The sequence below is a fragment of the Drosophila pseudoobscura genome, chromosome 4 (genome assembly GCF_009870125.1).
Source record: "Drosophila pseudoobscura strain MV-25-SWS-2005 chromosome 4, UCI_Dpse_MV25, whole genome shotgun sequence".
Classification (NCBI taxonomy): Eukaryota; Metazoa; Arthropoda; class Insecta; order Diptera; family Drosophilidae; genus Drosophila; species Drosophila pseudoobscura.
The window spans coordinates 26,217,487-26,232,330 of NC_046681.1; the positions used below are offsets into that span (position 1 = coordinate 26,217,487).

General features: G+C 46.3%; 1 protein-coding gene across 3 annotated transcripts in view; it reads left to right on the top strand.

Moving 5' to 3' along the window:
• Positions 1-14,844, top strand: part of mtgo (miles to go) — a 131,064-nt gene that overhangs the window by 81,317 nt on the left and 34,903 nt on the right. For 2 of the 3 annotated variants that reach the window (XM_015180817.2, XM_002132799.3), the window contains exon 2: positions 6,314-7,407. The exons of the other annotated variant lie outside the window; for it this stretch is intronic. In XM_015180817.2, the coding sequence (XP_015036303.2) occupies positions 6,435-7,407 (973 nt within the window). In that variant the 5' untranslated portion in view covers positions 6,314-6,434. The remainder of the gene's footprint in view (positions 1-6,313; positions 7,408-14,844) is intronic. 3 annotated transcript variants of the gene reach the window in all.

Below are 14,844 nucleotides of genomic sequence, written 5' to 3' on the forward strand. Positions count from 1 at the left end.
TTCAATAAATTCGTATAATTTATTTCATTACCAAAGTGTGTGCCTGATTATATGTGTGTGTGTGTAAGGAATGTATCTGTAAGGCCCTGCAAAAAGTGAGTTCCAATGTTCTTCTCCAGGTGGAAGTAGCACTTAATTTTAAGCACAAATTGATTATCATTGGGGGCAAAGGTTTTCCCTGGCACCCACATCGCATAGCGCATAACGCACCCCAGGCCCGCATTTGGAAAATCATGGAAAATATGTACTATATTTTTGGTGTGTGTTCGAGGCATTGTCATAATGCCTATGACTGCATCGGTCACGCCCACCCGCATTTAATGTGTGTGTTCCAAGGGCATTCATTTAGTCATTTATGCGGCTTACATGCCACGCCCAACGCCCAACGCCCAGTGTTAGTTGGTTATCGGGGGGAAATTGAAAAACCGCATCGCCCCCCTCTCCCACAATCCTCAACTCCATGCCATTTGGTTTCGGGGTTTATTTTTGCATACTCCGGTGACAGCCCGAGGGCGCCAAGGGGCGTGTTTTTACATGAATATTCATTCGTTCACTGTCGCCCATCATGGGTGTTGATACGGCCAGATATCCTTGACTCTCACACGAACGCTTTAATTAGTACTCGTAGTAGGTGCCCCACAAGGATCCTTCAAGCCCGCACTTAATGGCAAACCGGAATACCGGCAATTGGAATATCGGCTCAATGAGGAATTTAATGAACCACTTTAAATGGAAATTTGCTTGTGATTGGGAAAACCGCCTACCGCACAGATCTTTCCCGAAGTATCTGAGGCTCTGAGTCATCGACCTGCAGGCGTGCCACACTGCCAGCCCAGCGTGGTCTTTATGCAATCGCCTGCCGAGTAATTAGCCACCAACGCTGCCACAAATTGTGGCTGCATTGTTTTTATGCAACAAAAAGCACAGAAAAAAATTCAAACAATAACCAGAAATGCCAAAAAAACAAAAAACCATCGAAATCATTATCATATGCATCGCATCCGTGTATCTGTGTGCCACAACCGCAGTAATTAAGCGAAGAAGAAGCTGCCACAACAGGTGGCACAGGCATGTGTGTCGCCTTTTTTTTTTTTTTGGGGGGATTTTCCCTGCTTGTGGCATGTGTGTGCTTTTTGCTTATGTAATTTTGTTCGGTGGATATTCGTGTGACGCTGAACCAGAAATCATTCTAAACGGAACCAATAACCAGTCATTGAACATGGCCCAAGATGGGGAGACGCACTGGGAGTTCCCCCACTTTCCACATCTCGCCGCAGCACACCCCCCGCCCCCCTACCGCCCACAGTGGGGCACCAGACGCGAGGCACTCGAGCGCGGCGCACAAAGAAAGCTGTGAAATGGTCGCCATTGACTGCATTCACCTTCTCGTGGCTGCAGCACAGCCGCAGACCAGCAGACCGTCTTTGGCCAGGCATTTTTTCATGTCTTGGCTCGCCAACTTGGCCAACTTGTCTATTAACGGTAACTAGGTAAATGTTAGAAATTACCGTTAGAAAAATTGCCTCTGCCATTGCTATTTGCACACAAAGTAAGCCATTTGTTAAGTCGAAGCAGGAAAAATCAAGAAAAAACAACGACGACGCCGCAGAAGTAGAAGAGGAATCACCAGGCTGATGAAAAAGAGCCAGGGGGGGTAGGGGGTGCAGGTTGGAGGGTGGAGGAACTCACTCAATTGCTTTGTCTTCGGGGCTTCTGTGAATGGGAAAGTGTTGACTTGCTGGGGCTTGGCCCAGGGCTTGCCCTGAAATATTTATCACTTCCACTAACTCCACAGATCCGCAGGGAGGCAAAAAAAAAATGTAAATTTACCTGGCAAGAGTTTTCCATGTGGGAAAGCGAAGATGGGGAGTGCTCATTAGGTGGTAAATAGCCAAAGCCATAATGATCGAAGTGGGTTTTCCTTTATTTTCGACTCAAAGTAGGAATTCTTTTGGGTTGAAAGATTGTATTCGCTTTTAATCGGAATCCAAAGCGCAATGGTATATGGAAAATTATAAAAAAAAATATTATTATAATTTTTAGAATTTTTTAGAATTTTTTTCTTAATATTTCTGTTGAAATGTTTCCAAAAAACCTTTTAAATATCCAAGAAATCTGTGTATTAAATCCTAGTGCTCCATAGTTCTGGTCTCTCTACAGATAGGAACCCTCCAAGTGGAAATTCTTTTGGATTGAAAGATTGTTATAAATTGTAGAATTCTTTTCTTAATATTTACACTTTTTCAAATTGATTTTCTGTTGAAATGTTTCCAAAAAACCTTTTAAATATCCCAGAAATCTGTGTATTAAATCCGAGTACTCCACAGTTCTGGATGAGAACCCTCAAAGTAGAAATTATTATAATGCAAAAATTATTATAATTTTTAGAAATTTATGCTTAATATTTACACCTTTTCGAATTGGTTTTCTGTCTTTCCAAAAAACCTTCTGAAAATCTTAGAAATCTGCAAATCTGCATATCAAATACTAGTGCTCCACAGCGCTAGATGAGACCCCTCTGAAAACAGTTACCCAACACGTTTCCAGAATCTTCGCAAGCAGCTTTTTATGTCACATCACGACTTCTTGCCATTTGGGTTCTATGGCAGCTCGAGGAGGGTTGTTGTGGGTGGAGGGGGCAGGGCCTGGCTTCGCTTTATAGCTGCTCAATAATTCATTAGACATTTGACACCTTTGGAGCGTGGACGGCACCGACTGAACTGACAACACTTTCAGATTCTGTTGACACTTTGGATTTAACTTCAAGAAATGCAGACGCACACACACACACACACACACGCACGCTGTGGCACAACAAATGGCCTCATCAAGACGTTCAACGTGTCGCAAATGCGTTGCCGTTGAGTGGCCTGACACGGGGGTGTCCACCACCCCCCACCCCCCCCAGCAGCAGCAGCAGCTCTGGAAGCACCTAAACCCGGTCTAGACGCTTTTGACACAAATGCGGCGGGTGTTAAGAAAAAAGTCCACAAATGTCTTCTCTTCATCTGTCTGCCATTTAAGCAGCATAAACAAAACCAGTCACAGTCCGATATGGAGACTAAGGCGATACCTGATGGGCAGGCTGGGAGCAGTTGGACGTGGCAGTAGATCACACAGATCTGGCCTGGATCCCTGGCAAACCTTTCCTTTGCGAAACACCCACGCCAGCCCATATACCCCTCTGCTCTCGCACGTTTACAGGGTATGCCGAAGAGAGAAAGAAGCAGATTGCTAAGCTGCGTAGATTTCCGCGTGGTGTCCTCTGTCTCAGTCGCTGAGGCCCACCCTCTTTCACACCTGTGCCGTGTTCCCTCTGGCTGTCTGCAGTCGACGTCGGCGTCGGCGTTGGAGGTGCGTGTGTCTAGCATTGTCTGCGGGCGGGCTGTGTGTGTGTGTGTGACGCGGCATGTGGGCTGGGGTGTGGAGTGTGGAGTGTGCCGAGGTCTCTGGGAGTACTTGAGACAGCCATGAGAGTGCATATTGAGACAGGTGACAACAGTCGCACTTCATTCGTCTGCTTCTTCTTATTCTTGCAACCTGCAGTTCCCCTACTTCTTTGCCAGCTGCTGCTGCTCTGCTGCTTTGCTGCAACATTTTGTTGCCGTCGTTGTTTGGTGGTAATTGCTGTTGTAGTTGCTGCCGCAGACGCACTAAATCAATTAGAATGCAACCCACGTGAAGCATTTGCAATGGAAATTTCTAAGCATACGGAAAAATTGTTCCACTTCTACTGCCACTTCTACTTCTAGTTTTATTTTATGATAATTTGCCTGCCTTCTGTGGGGGGGGGGGGGGGAGGGGAGGCACAGCCTTACAACTCTATTCACACTGAAATCTTCAGTGTTGAAGAGCATCTCGAGCATTTTTCCAAGAATTAAATGAGTTTCAACTCACTTAATGGTCGGAATGGAAAATCTAGTGTGGGAAACGTTTTCTGATACAATAAAACTTTGGAAATTACATTAATGGCTGTGGGAAATGGCATAAACTATATGCAGCCATGGAAAATAACACTATTTCATTGCATTTTTATTAATTCAGGGAATTTTCTAGGTGTTGTGGTTAATTATATTTCGAAAATGTGTTTGGAAAATTCTTAAATTTCCTTCAAAAATTCAAGAAAATTATACGATTGCCTGAGGAAAAACCAAGGTCTTTGCAGGTTAAACGCCCACTGAAATACCTCCATAAAGACTTGGAGAAAGTATTAACCAGCCATCTTTTGTGCATCGATGAAGGCATTCAAGAATTTATGAAATATTCTGAGAGGCTCCCCCCATATTGTTTTCTCCCGAATTCCATTTACAATTCCTCTTTGATGTTTGCCTCGATCGCGGGACAACCACTTGAAGAATTTTTTGCGGAATGTCATTCTTAAATTTGTTTTTGATTTCGTTTTGGGGCGATGCACCCCGAAATGGAAATTATTTCTGCGGGTCGTTGAACCCCGGTCTCTCTCCCTCTCTCTTTGTATTTGGATATGCAACACCCAACACTTTTGTCGAAAAAAAAAAACAGAAAAAAAGTGTTCAGTCAGTCGTCGGTTCGTCTGTCCGCCTGGTGGAAGGTGCGATAAATGCGGACAGACGTAACGAGCGAAAGGGCCAAAAAAGAAACCCATTAAAGTAAAGCTGCATTAACAGCTAAATGAAAACACCCCACAACAACAACAACAAGAACAACAAAGGGCAGGCATCAAATTTCGCCACACAGACAGTCGAAGCGTGGGTCAAAAAGATAGACAGAGGCAAAGATACGAGAGCGGCGGAGGAGGGGCATGGAGGGCATACCAAATCGAACGATTAAGACGCGCTTACGTTTTAATTTTGTTGTTGCTGGGAATACCCTGTAGATTGGCATTTATGAGACCTCAAAAGGCAGGCAGATCGTGCCATGGGAGTTCTGTGTCAACAGAGGAGTGATAGACGATCTATTGAAGATCTATTTCTATGAATTTTTGGTTTCGAAGACTTGAAGATTCCCTGAGAAAGTTTGTTCTTTGATTAAATTTGGACCTAGAAAACCCACGAGGGCTTGCCTTATAGATTGGCAGATCGTGCAGAACCTATTTTGTGGTCTTCTCGCAGGAATTGGTTATAAAAAGGGAATAAAAGGTGTACATTCCACTGCCATGCCATTCTCTGCACGAATCGGCATTAAAAAAGGCCCCAACACGTCAGCTACAGCTCTTAGGATAGATACTATGCTTCACTATAGATACTATGCTACCCCATATGCTAGCAATTGATGAGTAACCCCTAGTCGCTCATCGTATAGCCCTTGGAGGAGTACCCCCTTTTGTTTGTTGTTGTTTTTGCCTGCAGTTTCGTTTCTGTTTTGCCTTCACTTTCTGTTTGTTATTTGCGGGGTTTCATTTAAGTGCCCGCTGCTGTGGCTGTGGCTGTGGCTGTCGCTGTTTGTCGCTGTTTGTTGCTGTTGTTGCACGAACAGTTCTTATTAACATTGCTTCGCTGTTATTGTAGCTGCCGTTAGTTTTCACTCTTATCTCTTATGCCATTCCCTTGTTATTCGTCCGAATGTGGGTGGTGTACCCGTTCCCCGTACCCCCGTTCCCCCATGCCACATGCCACATCCCTCTTTGGTTGTATCTTTTTGTGCCTTTTGTGCAAGTATTTCAATTATTTGTCAAATTGACACAATGGCGCAGTTATCTGATCAGTTGTTGGTGTGCATACACACATTGTTGTTGTTGAGTTTGTTGTTTATTTTGTTGTTGAAGCTGTTGTTGTAGATTTTTTTCTTTCTTTTTCTCTTGTTTGTTGGTTTTTTGTGGTGTCTATTGTTGCAGCTGTGGTTTTTTTTCTACCCATAGCTGTTGTTGTTGAAATATTTAGTGTTGTTGTTGAGAGATAATTCCAATTTGATTTATGTTTTGCACTAGATTTCATGGCGATTATTTGTTTTAATGTTTGGGATTAATGTTCCAGGAAATCTGGAGCGGAAGACCCCGGGACTACGCTATTTACTCTCTAAATATTTAGTCAAATATGCATTAGACGAGCATGTGTGGTCTTTCCCTTTGAACGAAGATGAAATGGTCAAAAGTTTTGGGCCGCGAAGTGGGGCAGACGAATATCAAAGCATAAAAGGTGAACATATTCCCTGAAGTCTAGAAAAATCTAAGACCCATGGGGAATTCCAAGAAATTTCTCTAGATAACCTTGGCGGGGGCCTTATCGCAGTCGAGAGGAAAGATAACGTTTTTGGATTGGTAACCAAATGGGAGAAGAGCCCCCCTTCTCCTCCTCCTTGTTCCCCCTATTAATTTCAGATAAACAATCTTTTGCAGATACAAAAAAACAAACTATAAGATACATTAAATATTAACCACAAGCTGGCAACAAAGTTGCAGCGAAAATGTTGATAAAATACTAAAAACGGGACTACAATCAAAAGCGAATATCGAGACAATGGTGCGACTGAATGTTGCAGAGCAACACAGCAGCAACAACAACAGCAACAGCAACAACACGAGCAACATCCAGAACAACAACAACAGCAATGCGGGTGGCAGCTGCTCCTCGACCACATCCTCGACAACGAGCCTGAACAGCAACTCGGCCTCGCCAGCGTGCAACATGGTGATGTTGCAGGCCCCACCGCCAGCTGCAGTAGTGGTGGCAGCGGCAGCAGCACCACCACCACCAGGACCACATCCCCACTTGCAACAAATAGTGGCGACTGCCACCCAACCGCCGCCACAGCAGCAGCAGCAGCAACATCAACCGCAACAGCAGCAGCAGCAACATCAACCGCAACAGCAGCAACAGCAACATTCACCTTCGGACGGCGGTTCCTCGAACTGTTCGCTGCCGGCATCGCCGCCATTGTTGCAGCAGACCGCAACGCCGCCGCAGGGGGCACAGATTGTGCCGCCCGTCTGTGCGCTGCACCACCCACAGCAGCAACTGGCGCTGATGGCCGCCATGCAGCATCACCAGCACATGCTGCAGCAGCCGCCACCGCCGCCGCCGCACGCTCTCCACCATGCACCGCCGCCGCATCCCCCCAGCACACAGCAGCAGCCCCACCAGCCGCCACCGCAGCCGCACGAGAATGGCCATGGCGGTGGAGTCTCCCCCAACGGCGGAGGCGGGTCCTCGGCGAGCAGCGTGAGCAGCATCTCGAGCGGCAGTGGCGGGAGTCAGGGCAACGGCTCCATCAACGGCACCAACGGCATTGGGCCGCCGAATGTGGCACCACCGCCGCCGGCACAGCTGCCGCCGGGGCAGCTGTACATCCCGTATCCGAGCGAGTTCTATCCGGAGTACTACATCGCCCCGCACCCGCACGAGGGCATCTGTCCGCAGCATCCGCATCATCCGCATCCGCATCCGCATGCGCACCACCACCAGCCCATGTGCGCCATGTCAGCGGAATACGGTGAGTCCCCAAGACAGGGTGCCTCCCTGGCCCCACAATCACCAGACTCCTTCGCGAGGCAGCCAGCTAATTAGAGCTGAACTAATCCCCTCCCTAAGTGTCTCAATTCGTCAAAAGATACTTTGCTAAGCCTTTCCCCATTTCCCCATTCCCCCCACGATGACGATGATGCAGTCTCGCAAGCTCTTAAGCTGCCAAAAACTTGGCAAGAAGCAAACAAAAATGGTAAGACCGAACCTAAAAATAGACGAAAGCCACACCGCCCCACCACCAGCCACCCAGCCAGCAGCGGCCTTCGTCTACCCTTCGTCTACCCTGTATACATTTGGCATTTAAAGCTTTTGCCAGACGAAACCTCAGCCGCCGCCCAGCCACCCAGCCGCCCCCCCCACTGTAACCCACAAAGTCAACAAGTAAACTTTGCATTTGATTTATCTCTCCGGAGTACCCGGAGCCCAACCCACTCCCCGACCGCCCGCCCTCGAAAGCCAGTCATTTAATATCATCAAGCAACAAATTAGCTTGAAATCGCTCGTTTATTTATTTATTTTTTGCACTCTATCCGGTAGTACGATGAGTACCCGTACCCGTACCCGTACTCGTACCCGTACTCGCACTCGCACCCGTACCCGTACTCGCACTCGCACTCGAGTATTAGTTGTAGATATGCCATCCAGTTCTAGTTCCCGCTGGTACGCCCATCTCATGAGATTTGCCTATAAGCGGGCCAGAGAAATGGAAACAAATAACATTACAGGGTGTCGTTGGAAGTTTCCCCATATTTCGAAGAAATTTTCTGCCTCAGAGGTTACGTTTTAATCAACAGACAAAAGTCACAGGCTATCAGGGGGGTTTTCCGTTGTATTTGGAGTAAATCTAGCCCTTGGGAAAGCGCAACCAGTTCCGCGAATGCGTCGAGAATATTTCATGGGAATTGAGCTATCAATAAATCTGATATTTGTAATTGGAACCGATTCCAAACACCCTGTATGCCAAAAAGCGTTTCGCCCACTCGAATCTGGGCCTTGGCCAAGCCCAGAAACCACTAGCCATTCGGTCAAGACTGGCCGAGAGACAGCCGCAGACCAGAAATGTGTCACTCATTTGCCAGATCATCGGGGATGGGGGAGGAGAGGGTATTGGCAAAATATATAATCGAATTTGATCAAGTTTGGCGCAACCCAGAAACCCCAATAGCCAGCATTTTCAATTTATCAATGTCATTAACCTTAATTGTGATTCGGAGGAGGGGGAGGGGGAGGAGCAGCCACCGCCAACAAAGGCCCTCCATTGATTGAGAAGAGAACTTTTGAAATATGAGATGCTGAGAGAGAGAAAACTTCTGAACAAGAGACAAGAAGTCTCTTTGGCGGGATAACCACTAATTTACACTAAAATGCAGACGATACGAGTGCGAGTGTGTGTGTGTGCGAGTGTGTGTGTGTGCGAGTGTGTGTGTGCTAATTGAATTTGCCTGTGCGCCCCCTTGTGCCCCCTTGTGGGGCGACTCCTGTCAACTAGTTGGATGTCATCATCGGGGGAGCACTATGTACATCCACCGCCAGCTTGAACATAATTTACAATTACGGGGAAGTGTAAATGGCTTTTCTACCTCGACATCAGGTCACACTTTCCCCCCACCGCCCCCCCACTCCCCACCCGAGAGCCAGCCTGGCAGGTCGTCTCCCGCTTCCTTTGCTCATTTGGCAAATGCTCAGCCCTAGCCCGACGCTGGTCTGGTTTGCCCTGATTGTTGTTAATCGAATAAACTTGCCCAGGAAATGGGCCCTGAGTGCGTGCTGGGCCTTGGTCTTGGTCTGGGTCTTGGTCTGGGTCCTGGGACAGAGCGATGGCATGGCTGCTGGCGCTGGTCTAATGGAATTTGCGCCCGGGTCGACATCAACTTTAGTATATTGATATGGATGCTGAGCATGTTATAATTATAAGAATGCTGAGCATGCTCTGGCCCACCCCCCCTTTGGGTTGTGCAAAAACTATAGAGGGTGGGGGGTTCGCTCGGTGTTGATTGCTGGAGAGCCGGCGAGCGAGTCAGTCCCTAATCAACATAATTCCTATTATTTTATCTGTACGTTCATTCGGTCAGCAGCACAAATGAGCAGAAAAGAGGAAGAAAATATAAAAATTGAAATGAATGGAAATGAAAAAGGCCGATAAGGGGGGCACGTGGCTGAAGGCCGCTCTTAAGGGAAGTCAATTCTGGGTTATATTTCGGAAGATCGGCCAGCAAAGCGAAAGGAAGTGGCTGAATATTAAAGAATGTATTAAAGACTGTGGCAGAGGCAGTGGAACAGATTTTTTGAACTTCTTTTCAAAGAGATTTCAAGTAGATCTCTTTGATATACGAATACTTTCGCTTATTTATATTTGTATTCAATCAAAGTTAATCCCTGATTGAACGATCTGTTTCCGCCATTGTATCCCCTCAATGGCTGGCCCCATTGAAATGTCTTGACACCTTTCGTTGACAGCCTGCTCAAGGCCCTGTGCACAACTGTACCACTTTCAATTTGAAAGCCTTACAAATTGAGTTGCAATCGAATGTATTTGTGTGTGTACGTAAGTGGGTGCCCACCCTCTCCCTTCTGGCAGGGCTTGAGGGGCTCCTTCCCCCTGCCACTCAGTGCGCATCTTCTTCAGCTTGGAGCACGTTTGAGTTCAAGAACTGATTTTGCCAATAAATATAGGGAGGTGGAGGGTGAATATTTTATAGGAAAGTGTGCCTCCATTATGGCACGCATAAATAAGGCCTGGATGTCAATGAACCCCAGAGTGAAGAGGGGGAAACTCCAGGCAGTGAGGGAGTGGGGGGGAACAGAGTCAATCTAAGCGTTACATCAACACTTTCCCATAGATCGTAATCAATGAAAGGAGGAAGGGAGGGAGGAAGGAAGGAAGGATGCTGAAGGGAGGGCGGGACTGCACACATCCCACCCCCTCTTTGGCCTCCTCCTCCTGACATTTCGGTTAATCTCTTTGGTAATAATTTTTAATTAACCCAAAGCCCGCACATTGAACGCCCTCAACTTATTAAGACTTATTACGGGCTGGAGGGGGGAGGGGGAGAGGTCTGAACTTTGCACTTTTGAACTGCCAGCCAGCAAATGCCCAACAGATGTCCAGAGGCAGACGCCCAAGAAGCTGGAACAATTTTACGAGCACTCGAATAAAATTCGTTTCGTTTCGTTTCGGTTTTTTGTTTTGTTTGTTTTGTTTTCTTTAATTGAGCGGAAGCTAGTACTGTAGAACAGTCACTGCCAAAAGTTGTTTGACCCGGCCATAAAAAAAGAAAGCAGAAAACAATATGTGAATGTCCTCTCGGGAAAGTAATTCGAGAGCGTGCCCAAGAGGCACCTGCTAGAGAAGGAGAAGGGCCCCAGCAGAAACTGTGTCACAAAGTAATACAAATCAAAGAATCGGTGGGAGTGGGAGTGGCAGGGGGGGCGGGGGGGCACTCCAACAAAGGGCCAGAGTCAACATGGAGTCGGCCCTGATGGAAAACCACAAATGATTGTTACTTATTATTCGCACATAAAACGTTTTTCCTCTGCCCAGCCAAGGGCCCCGCACAATTGTTCACTGAGGCATAAGCAAACATTTCCATTCCCTTCCATTCCATTCCAGGCCAGGCCAGGACATTGTCAGAGTTCCGTCTTGAAGGTCCTGGCTTCTACTTCCACGCTCTGATGTCATATTACAAGCTCTTAGCCCCCCCCCCCCCCCCCTTGCTTCCTGCGGGTCGTAAAAAAAGAAAAGTGCATAAAATGGTATTCTCGCTGTGAATGTCAAACTGTAAGGCAGTCAGTCGGGCGACAGGTAGGAAGTGGCAGCTGCTCCCCCCTCCACCATACCCTTTCCAGCATAAAGTTGTCCATTTTTACGAGCCGCTTTGGCGGCACAGATTTATTGGCTTCCTCGCTTTACTCGATTTTATTATTGTTGCTCGTCTCTCATTGCATTTGCATATTCAGTGGAGCACCCCCCTCCCCTCACCCCCTCTAAGCCTCGTTGAGTTTTACGCCAAATTCGAAGGTTAGCCAAGTTCTTCTTTGTCCGCGTTGCGTTTCGTTTCTTTTTTATACATATATTTTTTCCGCTTTATAGTTTGCTCAAACTTGACTCGAGTTTCTGTCGACGGTTGAGTTTTATGCCTCACTTTGAAGTGGAGAACATTATGCCACGAATGGGTAGCATTTTTGTGGTTCTTTCGTAGCCTTCGATGCTAATGACATCGAGACGATGCTGTCAGAGCTCTAAATGACAAATTGCTCCAGCTCCTGCTCCTGCCCCTGGTTGGGGGTTTGGAGAGCTCTTCTCTGGGGATTGTGGGGCGGGGGGAAGAACCGTGCGGCGGCATAAATTGTGGCAGCATATTTTGTGTGACTGACAGGGAGTGGTACATAAATATTTCCCCCAGCTTTAGTTTAGTTTTCCTTCTGACGAATGATGAACTCTGGCTGTCAGCGGCGGTGGCGGTCCATCGGACAATTGACTTTTGTTGACCCACATTTTTGAGCACTGAAGTTCCAGGAATATCGAAGAACCCTCCCTTTTTCGTTGTGTGCCGCCTCTTTGGGAAATGAATTTTCCCATCCAGTAGAACACACGGATTTTTGCACAGGAGACTTCAAGTTGCAGCTTGTAGTGGCAGCTCCTGGGGCACTATCAATGTCAGTTTATCATTCCCTTAATGGGGGGCTTACTCTGCCCCCCCAGCTACTTCCACTTCCGCTCGCCTGCATTTGGTTTCCTCATTTAATATAATTTGTTGCAAGTTTTGCGGCATGCGGCATGTGGCAGGCGTCTGTTACATGTGCCCAGCCTCTGTGCGATAGCTGCACTAATTGAAACGTAATTATATCATTTGGGCACGAGGCAGTCAGTCAGCGTCTCACACTCTCAACGAGACGAGGCACTAATTGCAATTTGCACAGTTTGAAACTCTCTGGGCTGCACAGTTTGCGAGTCCCAACGGGAGGAGGAGCTGAAGGCTTTGGGCTCAGGCTCTTAAAAGCTCTTCCTGTAATCCTATGCGGTGGATGTTAGAGAAACTTGGAGACTTTTCCTCCTTAAAATACTTTCCAGCCACAGTCTGTGGCTCTAAAAATTATAGCATCATCAAAAAACTCCATAGTTTGAGCATCTATCAAGCATCTGGAGTCTAACTAAGGGCCACTTAATCAGCCAACTATACTTTGAGAGAGATTCAATTTGCCGTAGCCGAGAAGCCCTGAGGCAGCCAGAGTTTAAGGGTTCTTAAATCCTCTTGGAAAGTTTCAGGCTATGCTGTTTTTTAGAGCATCTTTGTGACTGTCTTTTCTGCTCTCTCGAGGAGGCTAGAGATAGAGGTGGAGTCACTTATCACTCTAAAGCTGTAGTTTGTCTAGTGAATGTGTGAGGGAATCACTCATTCAACGACTTTTTACATTGCTGTATAAATAAATCATTTACAGGTGGAATACCTGGTTTTTCCAGCGGGTTTTGGAGCTACTGAGTAATTTTAAGTGGCAGTTCCATGGCAAACCTCTCAAATGGGTCTAGAGTTTTAGATTTAGTAAAAAAGGTGCAGATTTTTAGAAAATAATAAGAGAAACATATACCCAAGGACAATCTATAGTAGTAGAGTCCATCCTTCTTGAAGATTCAGCTCCATTGAATCGTTCAATCTGTGTCGAAGAACATTCGTTTCCTTTTTCTTTTTAATGAAGAATTTAAAGGTGAAGTATCCCCCTCCACCCACAAGCACCAACAGGGGTGTACCTGTACTCATCCATTATTTTAAAGATCAAATATCCCCCCTCTTTATGGCCGGCAATTGGTTTCGTGCTCTCACAGCCCAACAAAAAAAAGGGGGGGATATTTATCCATTTTGATCCGAATTTTTATGCAACTCTCATCGAACGGAAGTTGTTTCCCGATTTTCCCTCTATATGTGCATACAAATGCCATTTTTTCCACATTTTTCTTTATATTCTTTTCTTTTTTTTTTTGGCAAAGAAGTGAAATTTATTCGTTTGCATTTTTCGGGGCTTAAAGTTGTGCCTGTGCCGTGTGTTTGGGTATGCCATGACCGTTCATATAAATCTACCAGCATACAGATACGATATTTTTTGGCAATTTAATTGAAATGTCAGGCACGTGGTCAGGAGAGAGATTCACACACAAAGAGAGAGGCAGGGAGAGAGAGAGAGAGAGGGAGAGCTATCGTTTGACCCTCGAGTTGGTCCGCTGCCTAATCCCGTCGAGCTTTTGTGGTTGTCGCACATTTCCGGCTTAAAGTGGCAGCGGCAAACGGCAACAACGTTGCCACTCTGGTGGCTCTTGTTGTTGTTCTTGTTGTTGCTGGCGGTGTCGTCTGCCACTTCCGTTTGCGACGCGTACACGTAATTGATTTTCCCGCCCCGCCTCCTGTTTGCTACGAAAATCTCGGAGCCCGAGAGCACTGCAAAGCAAATCAAAACAAGAACAAATACGTAAGGCCTGAGGGGCCGAAATTCGAAGGACTTTTGGATACCCTTTAAGCAGATTTGTTAGGGAAACTCTCAGAAGGAAAGGGATAAGATGATGGTGATATACTCCTCGAAATAGTGGATCCTACGTCCCTTTGTATAGGAACTATGCCCTGTTACATATCTAGTACTTCCAGAGACACAATATACCCTTCATATCTCAGCTTACAGGGTATCAAAAGAACAACAAGAACACTGTTTGCGTGACAAATGAGAATTTCACTTGATTTGATTTGCTTCGTGCGAATTCTCTGGAGAAATACTACGGCTGCAAATGCTCGTAGATGTACGTGTGTGTGTGTGTGTGTGTGTGTGCGTCTACTACACACACCGTTAAATTATTTTTTGGCAAAACCAACGGTAAAATTGCCGTGACCGTGAACTTTGTTGGTGCCCCATAAATATATCAACAAACAGGCACAGAAAAAACCAGCCAAAAAATATTCTATAAAATCTCGATTGTCATTTAATAAAGCTTTGTTCGGGTTTTGTATGTTTTACTTTTAATTAAATTCTTAAAGCTGAATCATTCGATTCGGAACTGTGACATTTGCATAGTCCCCAAGCCCCCCAAGCCCCCAAGCCCCCAAGCCCTCCCCAACTGAAAGCAAAGTCTATTAACTTGAAATTTATTGACACGAATTCCATTTCTCTCTCGAAGAGTGCCTACCTTTGGCTCTGCCATATATCAGGCGTTGTGTAAGCCACACTTGAGCCGCAATATTGGCCAAATAATCACTGGGTGTGGGCCATCTCAAAATGGGGGGAAAAAAAAGAAAAGGAAAACAATTTCTGCATAAATTCCAGCCACTGGCAAAGAGTGAGAGGAAAATTGCCTTTAAATTGCTCGAAAATGTTTTCTTAATACATTGCGCAATTCCGTATTGAAATCAGGGCGTGGCAGGACGTC